We start from the raw sequence: 20822 nt of genomic DNA, 5'->3' as shown, positions 1-20822 counted from the left end.
TAATACAAAACGGTTGAATATATTTCTTACCAAATTAAACATAACAATATCATATCAAGGACATTACTATAGTATAGGAAAGTTACTTAAATTACGTACTACATTGTTCATAAATTTAATTACATTAATTTTGTGTCATAATGCCATTAATTACAGGTCGATTCACTAGAGCTGGCACGAATAAAATGAATGAGTGAATGAAAATATCTATGTGTGTATTAACCAATAAAATAGTGGCTTTGACTGTATTGTATACCAATACAGGTGTCATACAATGAAAGTTTCGTTAATTCCATTCGTGCCAGCTTTCGTGAATCAACCTGTACTCGTTCATACATACACATACGCACTAAGGCCCTTGCCAGACTTGTCGGCTCAGCCGGCCTAGCCAAGGTTACAATCGCTATCGCTTCGACAACGAAACGCTTTGTGTCTCTCTATCACTCTTCCATATTAGTGCGACAGCGACAGTTGCATTTCGATCGTTACGTAGCGTAATCGATTGGCATGTTGGCTACGCGGCCTGTATCGATACAGTAGGTACGCAGTATTTTTTCTGAAAAAACTATTAGGTAGCTTATATTACCTAAATGCGAGCAACGCATTATGGAGCCTCAACAATAGTTATACTTAGTTCAAAAACTTAAAACGCGTTACTGGTCTAAGTATAGGCAAGGTGAGTGAGTAATTTATTTTATATCAGTTCAGTACTGTAAATTTCCTCAAAATTGCCCACCAAGCCCAACATTACCTGGCTGAATAAAACTGTGATTGTTTACAAACCAGTTGTCTTTGTCATTTCGACTCATTGTTGTAATAATTATTAGTAATGCTGTTTTGCGAACATTTACCGTTTTTTTAAGCCAGGCAATGTTGGGCATGGTAGGCAATGTTGAGGAAGTTGACAGTAGGTGCACAAATACAAGGGACTCAACTAATTATGTAACATATTATCATCATAAACTTAACAAACAATAATGTATCAATTAAAGTGTTTTCGGCTAATTCCGACTACTCCAAAAGTTGGCTAATTCCGAAAGTCACCCATAATTCCATCATATTAGAGTCCATTTTTGGAGTTTCTTAAAAACACCTTAAAAATTATCAATAGCCGGAAAAGCATGTATAATTAGTATGCTATAATAAGTCAGATAAACAACCTACTTATGCAAATATTCCTTGTTTATATGCAATACAATATACAATGTATATAATGTAACTAATTAAATATACAATATATTTAGTATACATGTACAGGAACGATTTTACAATCCCGAATGTAAATTTAATTTGATCAATAAGAAGTATAATTTAAACATAAATGATTTCATACAAATTTGACATTATATTAGGTTACTGTTATATGAAGTCTGAGAAGGGTAGGGATAGATTTACAACTGAGCACGGTAGGTGGCACTGGCTAACACTGTACAGGTTGATTCACAAAGCTGGCACGAATGGAATGAATGAATGAAACTTTCATTGTATGAGTATAAACGACTGTATAGATATTATACAGATGTAGTGCATAATTGTTTTCCATTTTTCGGAAACGTTCGTATTTGCCATGCTACTTGAGTCAACCTCAGTACTTTTTGTACCGACTGAAATAGCAAGACACGTTCGTACGTTTCCGTGAAAATATGATGGAAAATAATTATGCACTAGACCTGTACAGTCAGAGCCACCATTTTATTGGTTAATGTGAGGACACACATAGATATTTTCATTCACTCATTCATATTCCATTCGTGCCAGCTCTTGTGAATCGACCTGTACTTCTCGAGACCTTTTTACCTGGTTGATAAGTGTCAAGAAAAAAAAAAGATTTAACAGGTTAAATAATTCAGCAGGTTGAAATGTGCATTTTTCTGAAATAAGTATAATCCTTAATACATTAAGAATACAAAAACCGGGCAAGTGCGAGTCGGACTCGCGCACGAAGGGTTCAGTACCATAATGCAAAAAAAAAACGAAAAGAAAAGCAAAAAAAAACGGTCACCCATCCAAGTACTGACCACTCCCGACGTTGCTTAACTTTGGTCAAAAATCACGTTTGTTGTATGGGAGCCCCATTTAAATCTTTATTTTATTCTGTTTTTAGTATTTGTTGTTATAGCGGCAACAGAAATACATCATCTGTGAAAATTTCAACTGTCTAGCTATCACGGTTCGTGAGATACAGCCTGGTGACAGACAGACGGACGGACGGACGGACGGACGGACGGACAGCGAAGTCTTAGTAATAGGGTCCCGTTTTACCCTTTGGGTACGGAACCCTAAAAAACAAATACTTGGTGTGTTCCTATACATTAACACGGATAATAATTAATAATATATAAATACAATCATAGATAGATGATTGTAAAACCCCCCACTAATAAACATAGGACAGGCACTATTCTACCAGTCTAGTATTGTCGATTTCATAAAGCATAAGTAGTAACCGTCTTCCATCGCTGTCACTTTCTGATACATTGTAATAAAGAGAGAGAATAGTATTTTTCAACTTGTGAAAATACTTGCTTGTCACGTATTTACGCGAATAACGGACGTTCGCTCTTTTCTTGAAAGTCTATCGCACCGATCTATCAGTGCGAGCAAGATGGACTGCGAACGAGTTTACGCAGTCGCAGTCAAGAGTCAACTCATGGTACGGCTACTTAATACATAATATTTAAAAGCCAGCTACTTTTAATACCACGAAAGGGTTCCAACATCAGCCAATTCCGTCTATTTATAGTGTAGAGAATACTTTGCCAATACTGCCTAAATTTATAAGAATAAACAAAATTTCCCTTGTTCAATTCACAATATAAAAATAAGGATACAATACAACACAGTTTTCAATTACATACATAGTTACAGTACTAGTAATGCTACAGTTAAACAACGTACATACAAATTTTATTTACATTTTATAATACAAGCATTATAAAAACGATAGACGCCAATCAACTTTTCACTTGTGTGCCCTTTATCTTTACACGTTTTATGGAAAGACAGGGCCTTTCCATAAAACGTGTAAAGATAAAAAACTTTTTTATTGTTTTTTTTTTAGCATTAGAAAGAAGTTTAGGCGATCTCGCGTCTTTTTATTGAAAAACACCTGTGGATAATATGTAACAATTTTATAGCATACCTATATGATCATTTAAGTACATTCTTTTGGATTCATAAGTAATAGATTTTTTTTTTAAATATCGTTTTTCAATAAAAAGACACATCAAGATTGTTTACTCTTTTTCTAATGCCAAAAAAACGGAGTATAAACAAGACATATTCCTTGAAAACATAAATTACCTTTTGAGACAATTTTTCAACTTTCTTTGCTTTTTCTTCAGAATTTTCACAGCCATATACAAACACATTTTACTAAAATATAATTATTAAAAATTTAGTGTACCAAAAACTTTTGTGGAAGAGTAAAATTCTGGGCAAGATTTAATGACCTAAAGCATTTGTTACAGCTGTGGCAATATTTAAAGTGTATTTAGTGCTATCGAATTCGAATCATATCACATTTACTCACTAACTTTGTTTGTCATGTATTTGTGACAGAGCGCATTGTATACAGATTTACTGATACCAGTGTACAGACAGTAAAAAAACATTTTTTTTTAAATATGTAAGTCAGATTAGGAAGGTCTCACAATAACACAGTTTATAACTAAACAATTATAATTAGAGATGGACCGAATATGGATATATGGCCGAATACGAATATTCGGCCGAATGTTCGGTTCAGATCATACCGAACCGAATATCCGGTTGGGCTACAATAAGTTCTTACAGGACCGTGATCTCCGCACGTGTTTTTGACCTTTCCCTCTGGACCGGCCGGAAATTTTTTTTTCGTTGAATTTCAAAACAAAATTAATTCACTATATCCACACTATCGATATCAAATTCATGTGCCATTTTTTTCTCCGTATGGGTCTTAGGGTGGTATTCCATCTGCCCAATATCTTTGTCCAATGTCATTGCGTCCCACTCTCTCATTAAGCAAAATGTAAGACAAAATACACATTGGACAAAGCTATTGGACAGATGGAATACCACCCTTAGGAGCCTATAGATATTTTGTTCCTAAAAAAAAACAAAATACCTTTAAAGGTGTGACAGCGCGTCACAGTAGTCCGATATCGGTTTAACCCCCGCTCTGCAAGCGACGTGCGTTTTGTGCCCGGACACGCGCGGGTTGACGTGCGCGTTGTGCAGCTCCGACACTTGCGTGGAGCACGCGGCTGCCGGGTCGCCCGATCCTGATAAGCTACCCAACCTATTAAATATAAATAAATATTATAGGACATTTTTAACACAAATTTACTGCACGGTAAGCTCAAGAAGGCTTGTGTTGTGGGTACTAGGGTACTCAGACAACGATAATAATATGTACAGGATGGGTAAAAAATAACTGCATTCCCGTTGCCAGGGAGGTTTTGGGATTATACTGAGCAACTTTTACTATGGGATCAATCTCGAAATCGCGAAAAAATTTTAGCTGTTTCATACATTTTTTTTCGCGATTTTTGCGTTGGTCCCATAGTAAAAGTTGCTCAGTATAATCCCAAAACCTCCCTGGCAACGGGAATGCAGTTATTTTTTAGCCACCGTGTATATAATACTTAAATACCTACAAAGAAAACAACCATGACTCAGGAACAAATATCTGTGTCATCACACAAATAAATGCCCTTACTGGGTTTCGAACCCAGGACCATCGGCTTCGTAGTCTGGTCTGGTCATATATCGTTCAGCCTGGTCAAGCTTTTATTCAGTTGGCTGACCGCTTAGCATGACCATAGACGACCGGAGCAGTACTGATAATTCCGCTACTCAATGCTAGATGTCGACTACGAAAACATAATAGTCGTTAATAGTCGTTTTGGTACGGTCAGCCAAGAAAGTGGTCTACCACTTTTCGACTCTATGAATCAGATGATAGAGTCGAAAAGTGGTAGACCACTTTCTTGGCTGACTGTACTAAAACTGATGTATGGCCTCATATGGAGTGAGCACTCTATGTATTTTTTTCTTTATGGCATGATTGACATTGTTTTATGGATTTGTGTGTTGCAACGCAAGTCATACTAAGCGGTCTTACCAAATATCGTTTTAAGTTATTTTGTTGCTTGACGCCCAATCTTAATAGAACTTTTTAGTTTGGTTATCTTCACAATTTTATTTTTATTATTTTTTTATTTATTAGAGACAAATCACAATTACATAACATTTTGATCCAAAAGCATCGTTAAACCAGAATGGTTTGTCTCGATACTCCATTCCGCAGTACTTAAATAATTAAATATACACTTAAAACACATCTATACAAAATGATTGTTAGTAAGTTGCAATTTTCTGTATATGATTTGTGACTTGTTTTTGACTTATTTAAAGAACATTAGATGTTGTTGTTATATTCTCTCGAGGGTTGATCAATTTCAAATTTAAATTTATCCCCGGGTATAAATAAAATAATGAAAAAAAAAGAATTGGAAATAGAAAAAAATTAGGGATGTACCGACTAGTCGCCGACTAGTCGGGAAAGCCGACTATCCGGCCACATTTGTAGTCGGCGATTAGTCGGCGACTAGTCGGCAAAAATGGCCGATTAGTCGGCACTTTATTAGTGAAAGAAACACAGAAAAAAAAAGAAATCAACAATCAATATTTACCATATGTTTTATGTTTATTTTACTAAAATACCTATTCAGGGTGCATACGAACACTTTTGTTCATATAATTGACCGTTTGATCGTTATCGTATGTTAGTGGGATGGTGTTTTCTTCTACAGGTCGATCTCAACTGATTCTCGGGTAATTTCATGTGCAAGTTCGATAGTATTTTTTTATTATTATTATTCAGTTTTTGTTTTTCTTTTAATGGTGGAGCCATGAGCAACTGTTCTATTAATGTTATTGCAAAATTTAGAGACAGTCAGGGCACGTTGCTCGTAAACGCGCTGACCACAGGGGATAGGTTCTTAACTGGCGACTACGTACGGGAAATAGAGCCTTGGAAATATCTCCTACAAGCTGTACTGACGGTCTGCTCATGATTGCAAAATAAAAGAACTAAAGACAGAAATTAAACGAGGATTCTTGTGATAGGTCTTTGAACCTGTAGAGAACACCTATTAGCCAAGCTAAATTATGATGAATAGCGCAACCAAAGGAGCAAAACTATTGTTTTTCACCTGAACTTATACGAAACCAATGATCTGGCCGACTAGCCGACTAGTCGGCCGACTAATCGGCCATTCGAGCGCCGATTAGTCGGCTAGTCGGCCAAATCAATAGTCGGTACATCACTAAAAAATATATATCTTACCAGAATTCGTTGCCAGGGTGCGCGTTTCCATCCCACGGATACGTCATGACTAGCAGCTTGCCCTCGTGTTCGCCTGTTAGCTTCGCTGACGGCTCCCGGTTTTCCAGTTGCACGTTTATACCACCTGGAGAAGTATAAAAAATGCATATTTATAAAGGTTATATAGGGAGCGGATGTTATATAAAAATATCTATTATCCGATTCTGAAATTAGTAGTATCTAACAAGGTCACGCCGATGGCGTCGCATCGTCGGCGGCGAAGGCGTAGAATTTTCGACGGCGGCGGCGGCATATCTAATCTATTGGCGCGAAGCAAAGATACATTGCGCGAAGTGTGAATTAGTTAAGTGAAATTAGCTAAAATTACGGCATAATTAATAGAAGACTTTTTTTAATTGGGATATGTACGTTGACGACCGAAGTTATTTTTCATCAACCCTCCCCTCCCCTCCCCCCTCTGCGTCACCCCCCCACACACCCGCAAAGGGTCCAAAACCCAGTTTTTCTAAATTTTTAAGAAAACCGTTCAAGATACAGAAAAAGAGTGTAGGAACGAAGTGATCCTTATTAAATTTTCTATTAATCTCTGATACACACTATATTGCTATCGCTTATAATTTTTGCGCAATACGTCACGGAAGATGCTATTTTTTGGCATTTTCAGTGTTATTTTTCTTCTAATGACTTTTCTCAAATAACACTTACGATATCATCCACGTTTTTAGGGCTCCGTACCTCAAAAGGAAAAAAACGGAACCCTTATAAGATCACTCGTGCGTCTGTCTGTCTGTCCGACCATTCCTCCCCCCCCCCCCTTTATCTCTAAAAATACTGGGCCTAAAATTTTGAAAAAAATACACATGATAGTACTTTACCTATAGATGATAGGAAAACCTTTTAGAAATGTGCAGTCAAGCGTGAGTCGGACTTATGTACGGAACCCTTAGAACGCGAGTTCAACTCGCACTTGACCGGTTTTTTTTTATTAAGTAAATAGTTATTTAAAATGGGTATTATTTATTGAAACAGTTTGTGTTTGTGGGACGGTAAGCATGATAAAGACATTGAAAGGAGAGTAAATGCCGGAAATCGTGTGAATGGGGCACTTAACGCTTTTATGAGCAGCCAGAAGCTGTCGCAAAAAGCACGGTTGGCTGTTCATAGAGGGGTGTTGGTGCCTACACTTATGTATGGTAGCGAAAGTTGGGTATGGCAGAAGAGGCATCAGAGCCAAGTGAATGCAGTGGAAATGAGAGCGCTGAGAAGTGTGTGTGGTGTGAGACTGCAAGATAGGATTAGGAACAGTGTGATAAGGGAAAAGTGTGGACTGAATGTAGATGTAGTGACTAAAATTTTCTCTGATCAGATCGGGGAAATCCTGAAGAAAGGCCAGGACAAGAACACCCTAAACCGGCGAGCGTGTATGAGGAATGTAATGAAAGTGAAGGATGCGAAAGAGGTATGTCAGGATCATAGCAAGTGGAAATCCGTGGTCTCTGCCTACTCCTCCGGGAAATAGGCGTGATTATATGTATGTAACTATATGTTATTTATTATTAAACTACTTCATTTGACGATGCTATGCCATTTTTAAAATACATCGCCTTCAAATATTTTTAATGTCAGCTAATATCGTTATTAACCACTTGTCTGTATATGAAACGGATCCTGACCGAAATTTATAGGTACAGCACAACCGAGGGTGAACCCACGATTTTTGATCACCACACACATCTTCTTCCTCGCGTTAGTTGTCGCTTTTCGGTGAAGGAAAACATCGTGAGGAAACCGGACTAATCCCAGTAAGGCCTAGTTTCCCCTCTGGGTTGGAAGGTCAGATGGCAGTCGCTTTCGTAAAAACTAGTGTCTACGTCAAATCATGGGATTAGTTGCCAGCGGACCCCAGGCTCCCATGAGCCGTGGCAAAATGCCGGGAACAACGCGAAGAAGATGATGAACTTTTCATGTGTGTGGTGGTCAAAAATCGTGGGTTCACCCTCGTTTGTGTTGTATAAAATTCGGTCAGCGGGCGCAGCACGGTTCCAATTTTATCGCCTATCACTATGCGCGTCCCATTCGCACTTACATACTTGTTAGAGCGTGACAGGCATGGTGAGGCAACATAGAGGTACAATAATAGAGAGGAAATGGGGGAGGGGCCAAATGACCGAACGAGATACTCTCATAGAACTTTCAGTAGGAGTAGCAAGAAAGCGGTACTATTGCTTGTCCTTGTCACAGTCTCACTTTTTGTTTGTTCCCCACCATACATTTAGTATGGGTTATGGTGGGCAACAAATAACCTACCTACCTTTCTATGTGAGGCAAGCTATAAAAACGCGACCGTGCGGTCTGTTTCACAGTCAAGTGGTTAATAGTAACGATGTTCGGTGAGCTTAAAAATGTTTGAAGACGATGTATTTTCAAAATGGCATAGCATCGTCAAATGAAGGAGTTTAATAATAAATAATACACCATTTTAAAGAACATATTAACTATTTATTTAAATTAAACAAACTTTGGCGATATCGTAAGTATATTTTGAGAAAAGTTATCTTACAAAAGAAAAAATACGTAAATTCTAAAAAAGTTGCATATATGGTGACAGATTTCACAAAAACTATAAGTGATAGCACTATAGTGTGTATAAGAGATAAATAGCAAATTTGCTAAGGATCACTTCGTTCCTACACACTTTTTCTATATCTTGAACGGTTTTCTTAAAAATTTAGAAAAACCGCGTTTCGGGCCCTTTGCGGGGGTGTGGGGGGGTGACGCAGAGGGGGGAGGGTTGGGGAGGGTTGATGAAAAATAATTTCGGTCCATAACGTACATATCCCAATTGAAAAAAGTCTTCTATTAATTATGCCAAGTTTTCGATATATTTTTTTCCAGAAGCAACGTACTAAATGTCAAGTTTAAGTTTTCGATTCAGACCGCCGCCCCCATAATGCTCACTGTCCTCATATTATTAGAAGTGGTTAGAATTATTTGTCATAGTTATTTAAATAAATACCTGATAATATCAAGGTAAAGATACAAACCTTTAGGATGCCTTTTGCTTTCAAAGAATATTCTTTTCTCTGTACTCCCCTCCTCTGTAAATAATGCTGAAAAAAAAAACATAATCAGGGAAATCTTAAATGTTTGTTCATATAACAATGTTTTAACTGATTAAAATAATTCTTTGCTATAATCCATAATATTTGATATGCATTAACATTAACCCTTTGAATGCCAGTGCCACGCCTATTGTGCGCGGCGCGTCATCGTGAACCTTGTAGGTATGCAAGTAGGTTTATCTGTAAATCTCTCTCTCTCTCTCTCTCTCTCTCTCTCTCAGTGGATCTGTAGACTATATTGTTCAAGAGTGAGTAGAGGGAAATGTTAATTAATCAGATACAACCATAAGTGCGACCAACATGGCGAATCACGCGATACGATCCCGCCACGTTTTCCCGACCCCCTCCGAATTCTTCCGAACCGATCCGAAACCTATTCGCATCGTCTCACTCGCTCCTCGCTCGTCACGCTCGGCCGGCTCATTCGAATCATGAGTGGGAAAGAGCGCGCAAGGGACACTGAGTTAGATGAGCGACTTAGCGAGTTAAATCATCAGTGAGTTGAAGAGTGAGCGAGTTCAATCAAAAGATATAGTTCATTTTAATCACTCACATGTGAACGACACAATCATGTCTAGTCAAACGGTTAAGAATATAATCTGGATCTGGATGCAGCTTCTTTACGGACTAACTGAACACTTCAAATCAAAATGTACCTAAAATACTAGCGCTGGGTTGGATGTACGCGAAATTGACGTCCGTGACGTGGTTCAACAGGTCCTTCTTTAAGAACGAGCGTATCCTCTCCAAGAAGCTCAGGATGTACACGTCGGGCTGATGGGCAGACACCTTCCATACGCCTAGGCCTGGAACACAAAGAAAGATTTCTTTTAACAACAACGAGACATCTTTCGGAGAGCCTAGATCTCAATTTTCAAGCACTAACATTGGAAAGGGAGAGGGGAGGCCTTTGCCCAGAAGTGGGACACACACATAGGCTAAAAAAAAAGGATGAGTGGGGAATGCAACCGATGATATCTAATATTGAACTCGCCAACCCCTATAGTTCTATAAATAATACGTTCATTACAGTTCCCTAAAGTGTTGTATAATGAGTTCATTACAATTTTCCCAACTCACCAGCCCCTATAACATTAACGAACGCGTCCCTCCCCGCACCCCTCGCTCTCTCTTCAGCCTCATATAACACACACTCCGCAGTAACGCTGATCCTTTTGTAGTACACTTCGTTGTCGAATATCATATCATGGACTTTCACGTAGCGGTCTATGTAGCGTCTGTCTTCCGGTTTGTCTTCGATATTTACGTAGGAGGTTAGCTCTTCGTGGGTGTAGCTGTGTACCTGGTAAAAAAAAAACAATAATAAACGTTATAATTTGTAAAAGTTACGAATTACAATATTGTCACTGTCAATTTCTGTCAGCTATAAAAACTCCTTACCTGGTAAAACTCGGAAAACATCTGTCTCCACATGTGCCTTGCAGACTGGTTATTGCGTACATAAGTCGTCTTCAAAACGTTGAGGCACGTCGTAGGCGTTACCTCTTCCCCGTACCTGAGAAGACAACATGTAAGTAAAGATCTGATATTGAAGTCCGTACCTGAGAAGCCAACATGTAAGTAAAGAAGTCAAACACAATGTAGTTCAGAGGTAGGCAAAGAGACGGGTCCACGCAGAACGAGCTGCCTCGCGAGTAAAATGCCGCGCGAAGCAACTTAGTCTGTGAAGCTTTGGCTCGCCCGAGGCACATATACGCACGGCAACGATGCCTCAGGCGAGGCAGGTTTTCAGGGACCGCTAGGTAAGCAATGAAAACAGCTTACAATCGGCTTAGCATTAACGATAAAACGAAAGTATAGTTAGGTAAATAATGAATTGTCATTTAAATAAATTAGAGGTGGGCCGAATATTATGGACTTTGCCGAATACAAATATTCGGTTGGGTAAAACTGCCTAAAACGCTGAAAACAAGTTCATATCATACGGGTCTGCGATCTGCACTCCTCGTGTTGTTGACCTTTCCCCTCTGGACCGGCTGGGAATGTTTAAGAAAAGAGACGGAACCGTCTCATGCCTGACCGCGAAGTGCACATGCGCCAGCTAGCAGACGCCCTTAAAAAATAATTTCATATTCGGTAAATATTCGGCAGTTCGAACCGAACTATTCGGCCGAATACAAACATTGAACAATATGCCGAATACAGAATAATTACCGAATATTCGGACCATCTCTAAAATAAATCAACCAACCCATTCTCTAAGCAGTTTTGCTGTTCAGTTATTAGAATATCTTCGTAGTCCATTCGGCCCCGGCGTTGGAAACGAGGGCCCACGATACCTGTTAACAAATAAAACAGTAAAATAAACTGTTCTACGAAATTAGGGTGTTTCGAACTCGGCCAAATTATAAAGAAATTTAATTTCCATAAATTCTCGACACCTACAAAATGATAACTTTTTATGGATATTCAGTCCTATTATGTATATTCAAAAAAGGTTTACCATAATAACAGTACCACTCTCAACATCCTCTTCCCTCTTCACTAATAACCTCTGATTCTTCCTACTTTCATTATTGATGTATACACTCCGTATACCAGCTCATATATACAAACTATCTTCATCTTAACGAGGCTATCTTCATCTTATCAAAGCTTCAAATGAATTTGAACCTTCTATACAACAGTTACATTTTATATTACTTTCTGTACATAAGGTTCAAATTTCTTTCTTTACACTGCAGTGAAAAAAAAATACTTACCAATAATCACAGCGTCGCTTTCCGCATCCTCTTCACTAATAACCCCCTTATTCTTCCTACTTCCATTATTGATGCACTCCGTATAACCGCTCACGTACACAAACGCAGCTATCTTCATCTCGTCGTAGCTCAAACAGTTCTCGAGGACCAATGGCGGCTTCTGTTGTAGCGTGCCCACTGCCTCCCAGCCTTCGTGACTGTAAAATTAACCTGCGGTAATGCGGTTGTACATCGTACTCAATCGAATTTGAACTTTAAGACAAGGGTTGAAGGTAGGTATCTTGCAAGACTACAAATTAGCAACTCACCCCTCCTCGCCTGACATTAGTTTATACGTGTCATGCGGTCCCATGAACGTGATGGCCCTCTTTTTGAGTATCCTGTCGATCAGATCTGGTACGGTCATGTTGTTGTACAGCGCTTTCTCAATACTGGAGCCGAATTCTCTGCAACAGATTATAATGATAAGGCGGGTTCATACAGTGCGAGAGCGACCCGCCTCCCAAGGCAATTGCCGCGCGAGGCAGCTTGGTCTGTGCAGCCGCACCCGAGGCATCGTGGCCGCGCGTGCGTTAGCCACAGAATAACTAATAGTACTACCGTACAGAAAATTCACTCCCTCACAAAAGTAGATTTAGGTATAAAATTATACCTATACTCGCCGCCTGCAACAAAATTGAAACTTATAACCGCGCACGAACCGTGAATTTTCTTTGCGCGAGCGCCACGTGACACGACTATCGTGCGGTCGAGAGGCAGCCCACTGCCATACGCCTGCCCTGCCCGGGAGGCCGCCGGCCAAATGTACCTAAACTGTGTAGTGACACCCCCCTGCGTTAGCCTCGGGCGAGGAAAGACTTGAGCTGCTTTGTGCGACAATTTCTTCGCGAGGCATATTCTATGTATTTCATTGTTACTATAGAATATAGATAGGTGCATAATGTATCTATAGTAACAATGAAAAAACTTCGTTTTGTTGTCCGTAGCGTGTCGTGACCCAAGAGGTAGTTATTTGCCACGCAACAGCTTTTACGAGCGCCTCGAAGCGCGGGATTTATTAGTTGGATCTACTATTTCTTGTTGTTACGTGTCCCATTAGTCAGGAGAAACAATATGTAAGTATGTCAGAACAAAATGTTGTAACTAATAAATAATAACATTCTTAATAGATGACAAATAATGCAGTGGGCTTGAAACTTGTTTTCACAATAACACTTATTCATAATGGTAAGTTATCAATTTTACTACAGGAAAACATCTCGAGAATAAACCCGATTAAAAAGAGATTTATGGTTCAGTACCTAATTACTGCCAGATTTTCCTTATGGGGATTTCCAACACCTTATTTGATGGATTTCATCATTTAATTGTCAACCCACATTGAATGAGTCAGTGCCTTCAAAGTGAATCATTGTTGCAACATTTTTGTTCACAGTTTAACTATGCTGGCCGTTTTACACTCAAAAATCAGGATTTGCCAACTTAAGATGACTAGGTACATGTGTTTTCAAAGCCTAATGGAACTAGCTTATCATTACACCTTATAAAACAAAGTCCCCCGCCGCGTTAGTGTGTTTGTATGTTTGTTCACGATAAACTCAAAAACTACTGAATTTTCATGCAGTTTTCACCTATTTTTTCTTGAGGAAGGTTTAGGTGTATAATTTGTTAACCCGTGTGTAGCCGGGCGGGTTGCTAGTATTTCATAATATTACACACTATTAAACCTCACCCTTAACCTTAACCTTATTAGTTACCTCTTGTAAATGAGGAAATGAGTCATCAACAGCAGCACCCTTTCGTGAATGAGGGGATATGTGGAGGCTATGTTGCTCTTCAGTTTTTCTACATGGCGACGCACCTTCAACTTTTCTAGTCTGTAATACATAATTTCATTGTATTAAAAAAGGTGTGGAATAATTTTGCCAAATTGTTGTCAACAGGGGCGTATTTTGAAATTTGGTGCCCCGGGCCAATTAGTTTCGGCGCCTCAGAAGTCAAGGAAAAATACCGGCCAAGTGCGAGTCGGACTCACTTTAAAAAAATCACGTTTTTTGTATGGGAAAACATCAGGTTTGCCCCTGGCGGATCGGCGCCCCAGGCCATGGCCCGGATGGCCCTAGGGTAAATACACCCCTGGTTGTCAAAATGTCACTAGAATACAGCCAGGGATATCTATTGTATCATTCTTTGGAATTCCAAGCTAGAATGGACATATATTATAGTATCCTTATTAGTACTAAAACCTCTGCTGTCCATCTTTTGATATGCCAGCAGGCTGTGTTTAAAGTTTTAGACAACATTTTTCAGTGTTATTATTGTGTCTGTATTGTATGAAGGAAGCTTATTTCAAATGTTAAATGATTTCCTGTTATATAATATTTTGTTTTTGAATCTTAGCAAAAACACAAATTAGGGTTTTTTTTACTTCTAGTAGTATTGATCGAGTAACTTTTTTCTTTTTCTAGATTCATCATCATTTGGAATAATTAAGCAGTATCTAATTCCAAACAGTGCATTAAATCCTTCTTCTTCTTGTATCAAGTTCTCTATCAAAATAGCTGAATTTAATACAATGTAACATACCTGACAGTTTCAATAGGAAATGGTATGGGAAAGGCTTTACTCCTCTTGATAGTTTCATCCACATCATCTGAGTACTCCAGCTTGGGAAGATCTGTGCATTGACGTAACAGCTCATTGGTCTCCTTGCTCATGCTCGGGAAACACCAGTCTGGCTTACACCTAAAAATAGACAAAAAATAAAATATACAACTACCTTCTGCCTTTGTAAATAGCTTTTCCTAATACTGTCTTCAGTTACCGCAATAGTTACTCATGAAATAAAACTATTGAAATGGATTATATCGCATATATTGAATTCATACTACATCCTGCATACATACATAACTTTTTCTAATTGTATGTTGCTTTTTTTTGAACAATAAAGAGTTTATTATTACTACTACTACAACTGAACATCTTTAAAAAGTGATAACTGTGTAGGTAAATATTTCATAACTATCCGAATGTTGTGACAGTTTGTTTATTGCAGTAGTATTGGTTCTTTTATAAGAAATTTCAACGTTTTTAAAGTAGGTGCATCAAATATATTATGTGAGTGCGTTATAATGTTTGTTTTTACGTCTTAGTCTGGGGATTTACCTCCTTTACTGGACGAAGAAAATGAGTAATTGGATCTTATCTCTTCAAAAAGTAACGTCACAAAATGCGATGATTACTATCGCCCTAGAAAATTTGATGGGAATAAGAAAGAAAATACGTACCAAGAAATGTTCTGAAATTGTCTTAGAATATCCATAGTTGGTGGCTTTCCCTGAAACATTTACCGTAATTGTAGAATCTTCATAAAAGTACAGTAATAACGGAATAAAACAAAATTATGCAAATTAATAAATAACTGTGTAATCGTATACTTACAGACGCTTGTCGTGTAAAAACCAGAGTAAGGGGAAATAGTTTTAACCAAAACATAAACACATACAACTTATATTCATGTATTTGGCATATACTGTATTATGTTATGACTACAAATATTTTGCGTTTTGCGGAAAAATCTCCAGCCTTCCAGAGGCAGAATAGAATGAATGAAATCAGAATGAAACGAATGGTTTTGTTAGTTTATTTGACATTGACAGTTGACAGATATAGTTTTTAATGTATTTCATTTGCAGGTTATGCAGCTTGAATCGTACCGTTTAAACTGTCTTTACGCGTTTTATTTTATAGCTTAAATAGACTAGAATGAAAAATGCTGCCAGTCTAATATGATTCCCTATAAAACAGAGGTAATTTCGCACGGCGGAAATAATAATAAATATTAAAATAATCGAAGTATTCTAAAGTTTTTGAAAATGTTCTTAATAAACGGTTTGTAGGCTAGTACAAATGAGACGTTAAAAGCTTAAAACCAGCTCCTGCAACCCTTTGTTTGTTGACTCAGTTTCGAGGTTAACTTTTTGTGGGATTTAACAATTCAAATATGGCTACACTAAATAGCTGTCAAAGTCTGCTTGCTGTCATTGTCAAGCTGACGTTTAGTCACAGAAGTGTTTTGGCGCGTATGTTCTCCGGCGAATAGAAGATGTTATTTTTATAAATAAACGCGTGTTTCGTGAACATTAATAATATTCTTAAACCATGGGTGACCTGCAAAAGATACGATCGGAGGTTAATAATGCGTTCAAGCTTAGCGGCTTCACAATACGTCGCGAAGCCAGCACCTTTGTGACCGAACAGGTTTCCTCTCTAACGCCGCGCGAAAGAACGAAATTGATCGACAAGTTAACTGCCCATTTAATGCACCAGTGTATATCCCAGCCTATTTTAGAGAAGGAACATCTAGAAACTGCTTATAGGGAGTGCTGTACTGCCGGACTTGAAGAGACCGAATCGGTACTAAGTGTGATCGATGCCTTTAGCATTCCTAAACTGGTATATGATAATGAAAGGAAGAAGTTAAGTAAAAGCGTGAGTACCGACCGCCACTTGTACCCAGAGCCTAAATGGAAAGCCCAGTACTTGATAGATAGATATACTATTATTTGGCAAAGGACCGTTAGAAACAAGTTGTTTGCTCAAGAAGTACTGCCGTCTATGGAGCAAGAGAAGCGATTTCAGTTGAGAAAAATCGAGGTTCTACTCAGTTCTTCAAGCAGAGTTGACGAGGTTATAGTGTTAGGTTTGTTAACTCAGTTAACTGAAGGGAAGTTCTACTTGGAAGATCCAACTGGGAGTGTAGAATTAGATATGAAGGAAACTAGGTACCATTCAGGACTGTTCACGGAAAGCAGCTTTGTTCTAGCTGAAGGATTCTTTGAAGACAAGATATTCCATGTCATGGGGCTAGTTCTACCACCTTCGGAGAGCAGAGCAACATCTTTGAACTATTTCGGAAACTTGAACACTTTTGGAGGAAAGTCAAAGAATTTATTAAAGAATTCACAAAATTTGCTAAAAATAGAGCAGGAGAATGAAGATGGATTGATTATTTTCTTATCTGATGTTTGGTTTGACAATCTCAAAGTCATGGCAAAGTTAAAAACATTTTTTACTGGTTATAATGAGTTCCCACCTATCGCCATTGTGTTTATGGGAGAGTTTCTGTCATGCCCTTATGGATACGAACATAGTACACAGCTCAGAGCTGCCTTAATCAATTTGGCGGATATACTCTTACCATTCACTAAACTACGAGAACTCTGTAAGTTTATCTTTGTCCCCGGCCGAGGAGATCCCGCTGCACCTAACATCCTGCCTAGACCGGCAATCCCAAACTCTGTTACAAAAGAAATAAGGGACAAATTGGGAGATTCAGTAATTTTCACATCAAACCCCTGCAGAATACAATACTGCACACAAGAAATAATTTTAATAAGACAGGATTTGGTAACAAAAATGTGTAGAAACTCTATACATTTTCCAGAAACCGGTGATATACCAGACCACTTGACGAAAACATTGCTGAGTCAGTGCACTCTGTCGCCGTTGTCTTTAGGAATACAACCGGTTTACTGGAGACATGCAGATGCTTTAAGCTTGTATCCGATGCCGGACCTGGTTGTGGTGGCGGATCATTTCCAGCCATATACAAGGGCATACCAAGACTGCCAGATTATTAATCCAGGATCATTCCCTAGGACAGAATTTTCATTTAAAGTTTACGTACCAGCTTCAAAGACGGTTGAAGATTCACAAATTCCTAAAGAAGACAGTTGAAGACGTTGAAGTTCAGTTGAAGATGAACAATGACTATTTGGGAACAATTATAAATCTATACAGGAAATTAAGAAGTATTAAATAAGAGTTTCAATTGCACTTAAATTATTATAGCCATTGTTTTGCAAAAAGCAGTTGAATAGAAGATTTACTATTTAACTCAGACAGTTTGTGAGAAGTTATTGTGATTATGATGTTGTTAAAGGTTGTCTCACTAGAAAGAAAAACTAAGTAATGTACTATAGTTCGTTTTTTTAGCATTAGAAAGAATGTAAGCGATCTTGACATGTCTTTTAATTGAAAAACGCTTTTTAAAAATCAGTAACTATTACTTTTGAAAGCAGAAGAATATAAATATTCGTATTAGATTCATAATTGTTTCATATTTGCCGTGACTTATTTTTTAAACGAGTTTTTCAATTAAAAGACACATCAAGATTGTTTACCTTTTTCCTAATGCTAAAAAAACGAACTATAGAAAGCATCGATTACGTTACAAACCATCTCAGTTATGTCGTAGGGCTACCTTGTTATAGAGAGGAAAAAAGGGAAAAATAATACAATATATGCATTTTAATTTTCGTTTAATTTTGTATAAACAAATATTTACAATATATATCTTTCCAAAAATCTATTGTACAGTGTTGGAGCATAAAATCACTGAAATGACTAATAAAAACATTGGCCAGTTACACAAAATGGCAGTGTCAGTTTTTGTATTTCATATAGAAAAAGAATCCTCCTTGTATATTGAGAGCATTAACCTTTTGGACGTCAATGACGGATATATCCGCACCGTAGGTTCTACGCCAAAGACGGATTAATCCGTGACAGACCACAGAGCAACATAGACCTACGTGCATAAAGTTCAATTCCACTTTTTACACTTCGGTGACGTGGCGTCCGAGTGACAGATTTTGTGTTTGACATGGCGTCGAAAAGGTTAACATTTTAATCAGAAGAAGAATATAAGGGATTCTAGAATAGTACATGAATAGTATCTGTAAAAATATGGGTGTAGACAACTTACTCAAAAATATGTCCCATAGTTCTTAATTCACTGAGAGAGAGTTATGGGACATATTTTTAAGATGATTTGTATTTTGTACAACCATATTTTTACAGTTGACTGTACATGGATACCTAATTAAATATTAAAGATAAGGAAGATAATTTGTGAGAAAGAAATAAATTAAAGTAAAGAAATTATAGAATAATCTGTGAATTGTATAGGTATAATTATTACCAATTGATTATGGCAGTTTCATTACGAAAGTGACCTTTAATTAATCATAATTAATATAAGTTTTGTTGTTACTTATTCACAATAAGAGATTCATATTGCACCATACATATAAATAAATATTCAAGAGTAAAATCTGCTCTAAAATACGGTAAAAATTGTTCATTTTAAAAACACTAACTGAATACTGTTTAATTTCGTGATACTGATGATCGTAAATACTTCGTAATATTTCATAAAGTTATTACTTTGAACTAAGAACTTTCAGAAATATTACTTCACTGACTATTTAATTACAAATTGTGATAAAATTACAATATTATATCAATGAACTTCATGAAACATTCACACATTGACGCACAACCATAAAATGCATCATTTAACGTATAAATTAATAAAAAGTTAAAATAATTTCTTATTAAACCAACGAGAGAATTGTAGAAATTTTATGTACCTAGATATTTTTTTACTACCTCACAATATTGAAAATATTCCAAAGTTTTATAATATACCTATTAGGCTATTGCCTATATCTAACATTGAATTTCCTTTAAGGACGGATTCATAACTGAGCAAGTACCTAATTCGTCGGCTAAAGTCGCAAAGCTCCTCCTCCGGAGGGATTTCGAGGTTCACGACTTTAGGTATTGTTGGATAGGGTAGCAATTACTAATTTCCTTGAAATGAGTTACGAGGTTTGCAACTTTAGCAGACGCTATCTTAATATTACCTATTTCAAAATCTACAAGTCGTGTTTGTAGAATACAACCACGTTTAAAACCGTCATAAAAAATACAAATTTAATGGTCAATATCGGAGCTCGGCAGTGGAATATAAAAAAATTATCGAACCTCACTTTGAAAAAGTTCTAAGTACCTATGTTCAACATTTTAAACCTAAAACCAAGCTTGCCAAGGTTCAAAATTGGATGTGTACTTTAAGCTGAATTGTGAAATGACCTAAGTGTGCTTTACATTTTCAACTTAAAACTAATCTTATTGCTAATGCCTTAAGGTTCAAGCTCCCATGATGGTGCTGTAGGTGTCCCCAATAGGCGCAAGGGCGACTAGGCAGATCATGGCCACGACGAATATGAGGATAATGGGCGCGTAGATGCCGAGGAGCAGTCTTCGGAAGCTGGAGAACTGAAATTATAATACAAGCCATAGAATTTAGTATTTATCATTCGTGCATTATAAGCCGTACGCGCTGGTGGCCGCCACAACTGTTAAGGGGTCCACTGATTAGCAGTCCGCCGGACGGTATCGGCCTGTCAGTTGTTCGGAACTGTCAAAATTTTGTTCTAACTGACAGGCCGATACCGTCCGGCGGACTGTTAATCAGTGGGCCCCTTTAGGTCCTATGCACACTGCGACATAAGTTCTAATAGGATGTAGGTATACAAGCTACATCAGACTTGCGTGTATCGATATCGATACAAACGCGGGTCGAAGGCGCGTTAAAAAACGCGGTGTGCATATAATATGAATGTAGCCAATAGCCGCTAAGCGGGCGTACATAGCGAATACGGCGATTATACATACATGCATACTAAGGTGGATGCCTACTTACTATATAATAAAATACTGCGCGTAGGGCATGCTCCCGGGAATTCCCGGGAATTTGAGAAAGGGAATTCCCGGGAATCCCGGTTCCGGCCA

The 20822-nt window shown here is 37.8% G+C and overlaps 3 protein-coding genes and 1 long non-coding RNA gene across 4 annotated transcripts in view; 1 reads left to right on the top strand and 3 right to left on the bottom strand.

Annotated features, from left to right (window-relative positions):
* Window positions 1-20822, bottom strand: part of LOC134802929 (uncharacterized) — a 205425-nt gene continuing 184603 nt past the window's right edge. The window contains exon 2 of the long non-coding RNA XR_010145907.1: window positions 1-374. This is a non-coding gene — a long non-coding RNA (uncharacterized LOC134802929). The remainder of the gene's footprint in view (window positions 375-20822) is intronic.
* On the bottom strand, window positions 4013-15799 carry LOC134802460 (uncharacterized). Its single transcript, XM_063775143.1, has 13 exons — window positions 15621-15799; window positions 15467-15516; window positions 14766-14924; window positions 13937-14056; window positions 12488-12625; window positions 12180-12376; window positions 11669-11756; window positions 10858-10972; window positions 10537-10759; window positions 10113-10262; window positions 9379-9444; window positions 6335-6458; window positions 4013-4282 (listed from the first exon to the last, which is right to left on the bottom strand). Exons 1-13 carry the CDS (start codon window positions 15672-15674, stop codon window positions 4111-4113), a joined length of 1656 nt encoding a protein of 551 aa, XP_063631213.1. The 5' UTR covers window positions 15675-15799; the 3' UTR covers window positions 4013-4110.
* Window positions 16227-17918, top strand: LOC134802153 (DNA polymerase epsilon subunit 2). Its single transcript, XM_063774750.1, has one exon. The coding sequence runs from the start codon at window positions 16341-16343 to the stop codon at window positions 17916-17918; it is 1578 nt and encodes a 525-aa protein (XP_063630820.1). The 5' UTR covers window positions 16227-16340.
* The window catches only part of LOC134802809 (putative ferric-chelate reductase 1 homolog), a 43589-nt gene continuing 41252 nt past the window's right edge, over window positions 18486-20822 (bottom strand). Inside the window, exon 13 of the mRNA XM_063775534.1 lies at window positions 18486-20306. Within this exon, the coding sequence (XP_063631604.1) occupies window positions 20178-20306 (129 nt within the window). The 3' untranslated portion in view covers window positions 18486-20177. The remainder of the gene's footprint in view (window positions 20307-20822) is intronic.

This window comes from Cydia splendana, chromosome 2 (genome assembly GCF_910591565.1).
Source record: "Cydia splendana chromosome 2, ilCydSple1.2, whole genome shotgun sequence".
NCBI lineage: Eukaryota > Metazoa > Arthropoda > Insecta > Lepidoptera > Tortricidae > Cydia > Cydia splendana.
This window is presented reverse-complemented; position numbering and strand designations above follow the sequence as displayed.

What these genes read in the sequence shown, in the direction of transcription:
- LOC134802460 (XM_063775143.1), bottom strand. Translation starts at nt 15,674, where the DNA reads ATGTTTTGGTTAAAACTATTTCCCCTTACTCTGGTTTTTACACGACAA. An exon ending in CATTTCCTCATTTACAAGAG is followed by an intron (nt 12,626 to 13,936) that starts GTAACTAATAAG and finishes AATCTGTTGCAG; the next exon opens with AGAATTCGGCTCCAGTATTG. An exon ending in CTAATGTCAGGCGAGGAGGG is followed by an intron (nt 12,377 to 12,487) that starts GTGAGTTGCTAA and finishes TTAATTTTACAG; the next exon opens with TCACGAAGGCTGGGAGGCAG.
- LOC134802153 (XM_063774750.1), top strand. Translation starts at nt 16,341, where the DNA reads ATGGGTGACCTGCAAAAGATACGATCGGAGGTTAATAATGCGTTCAAG.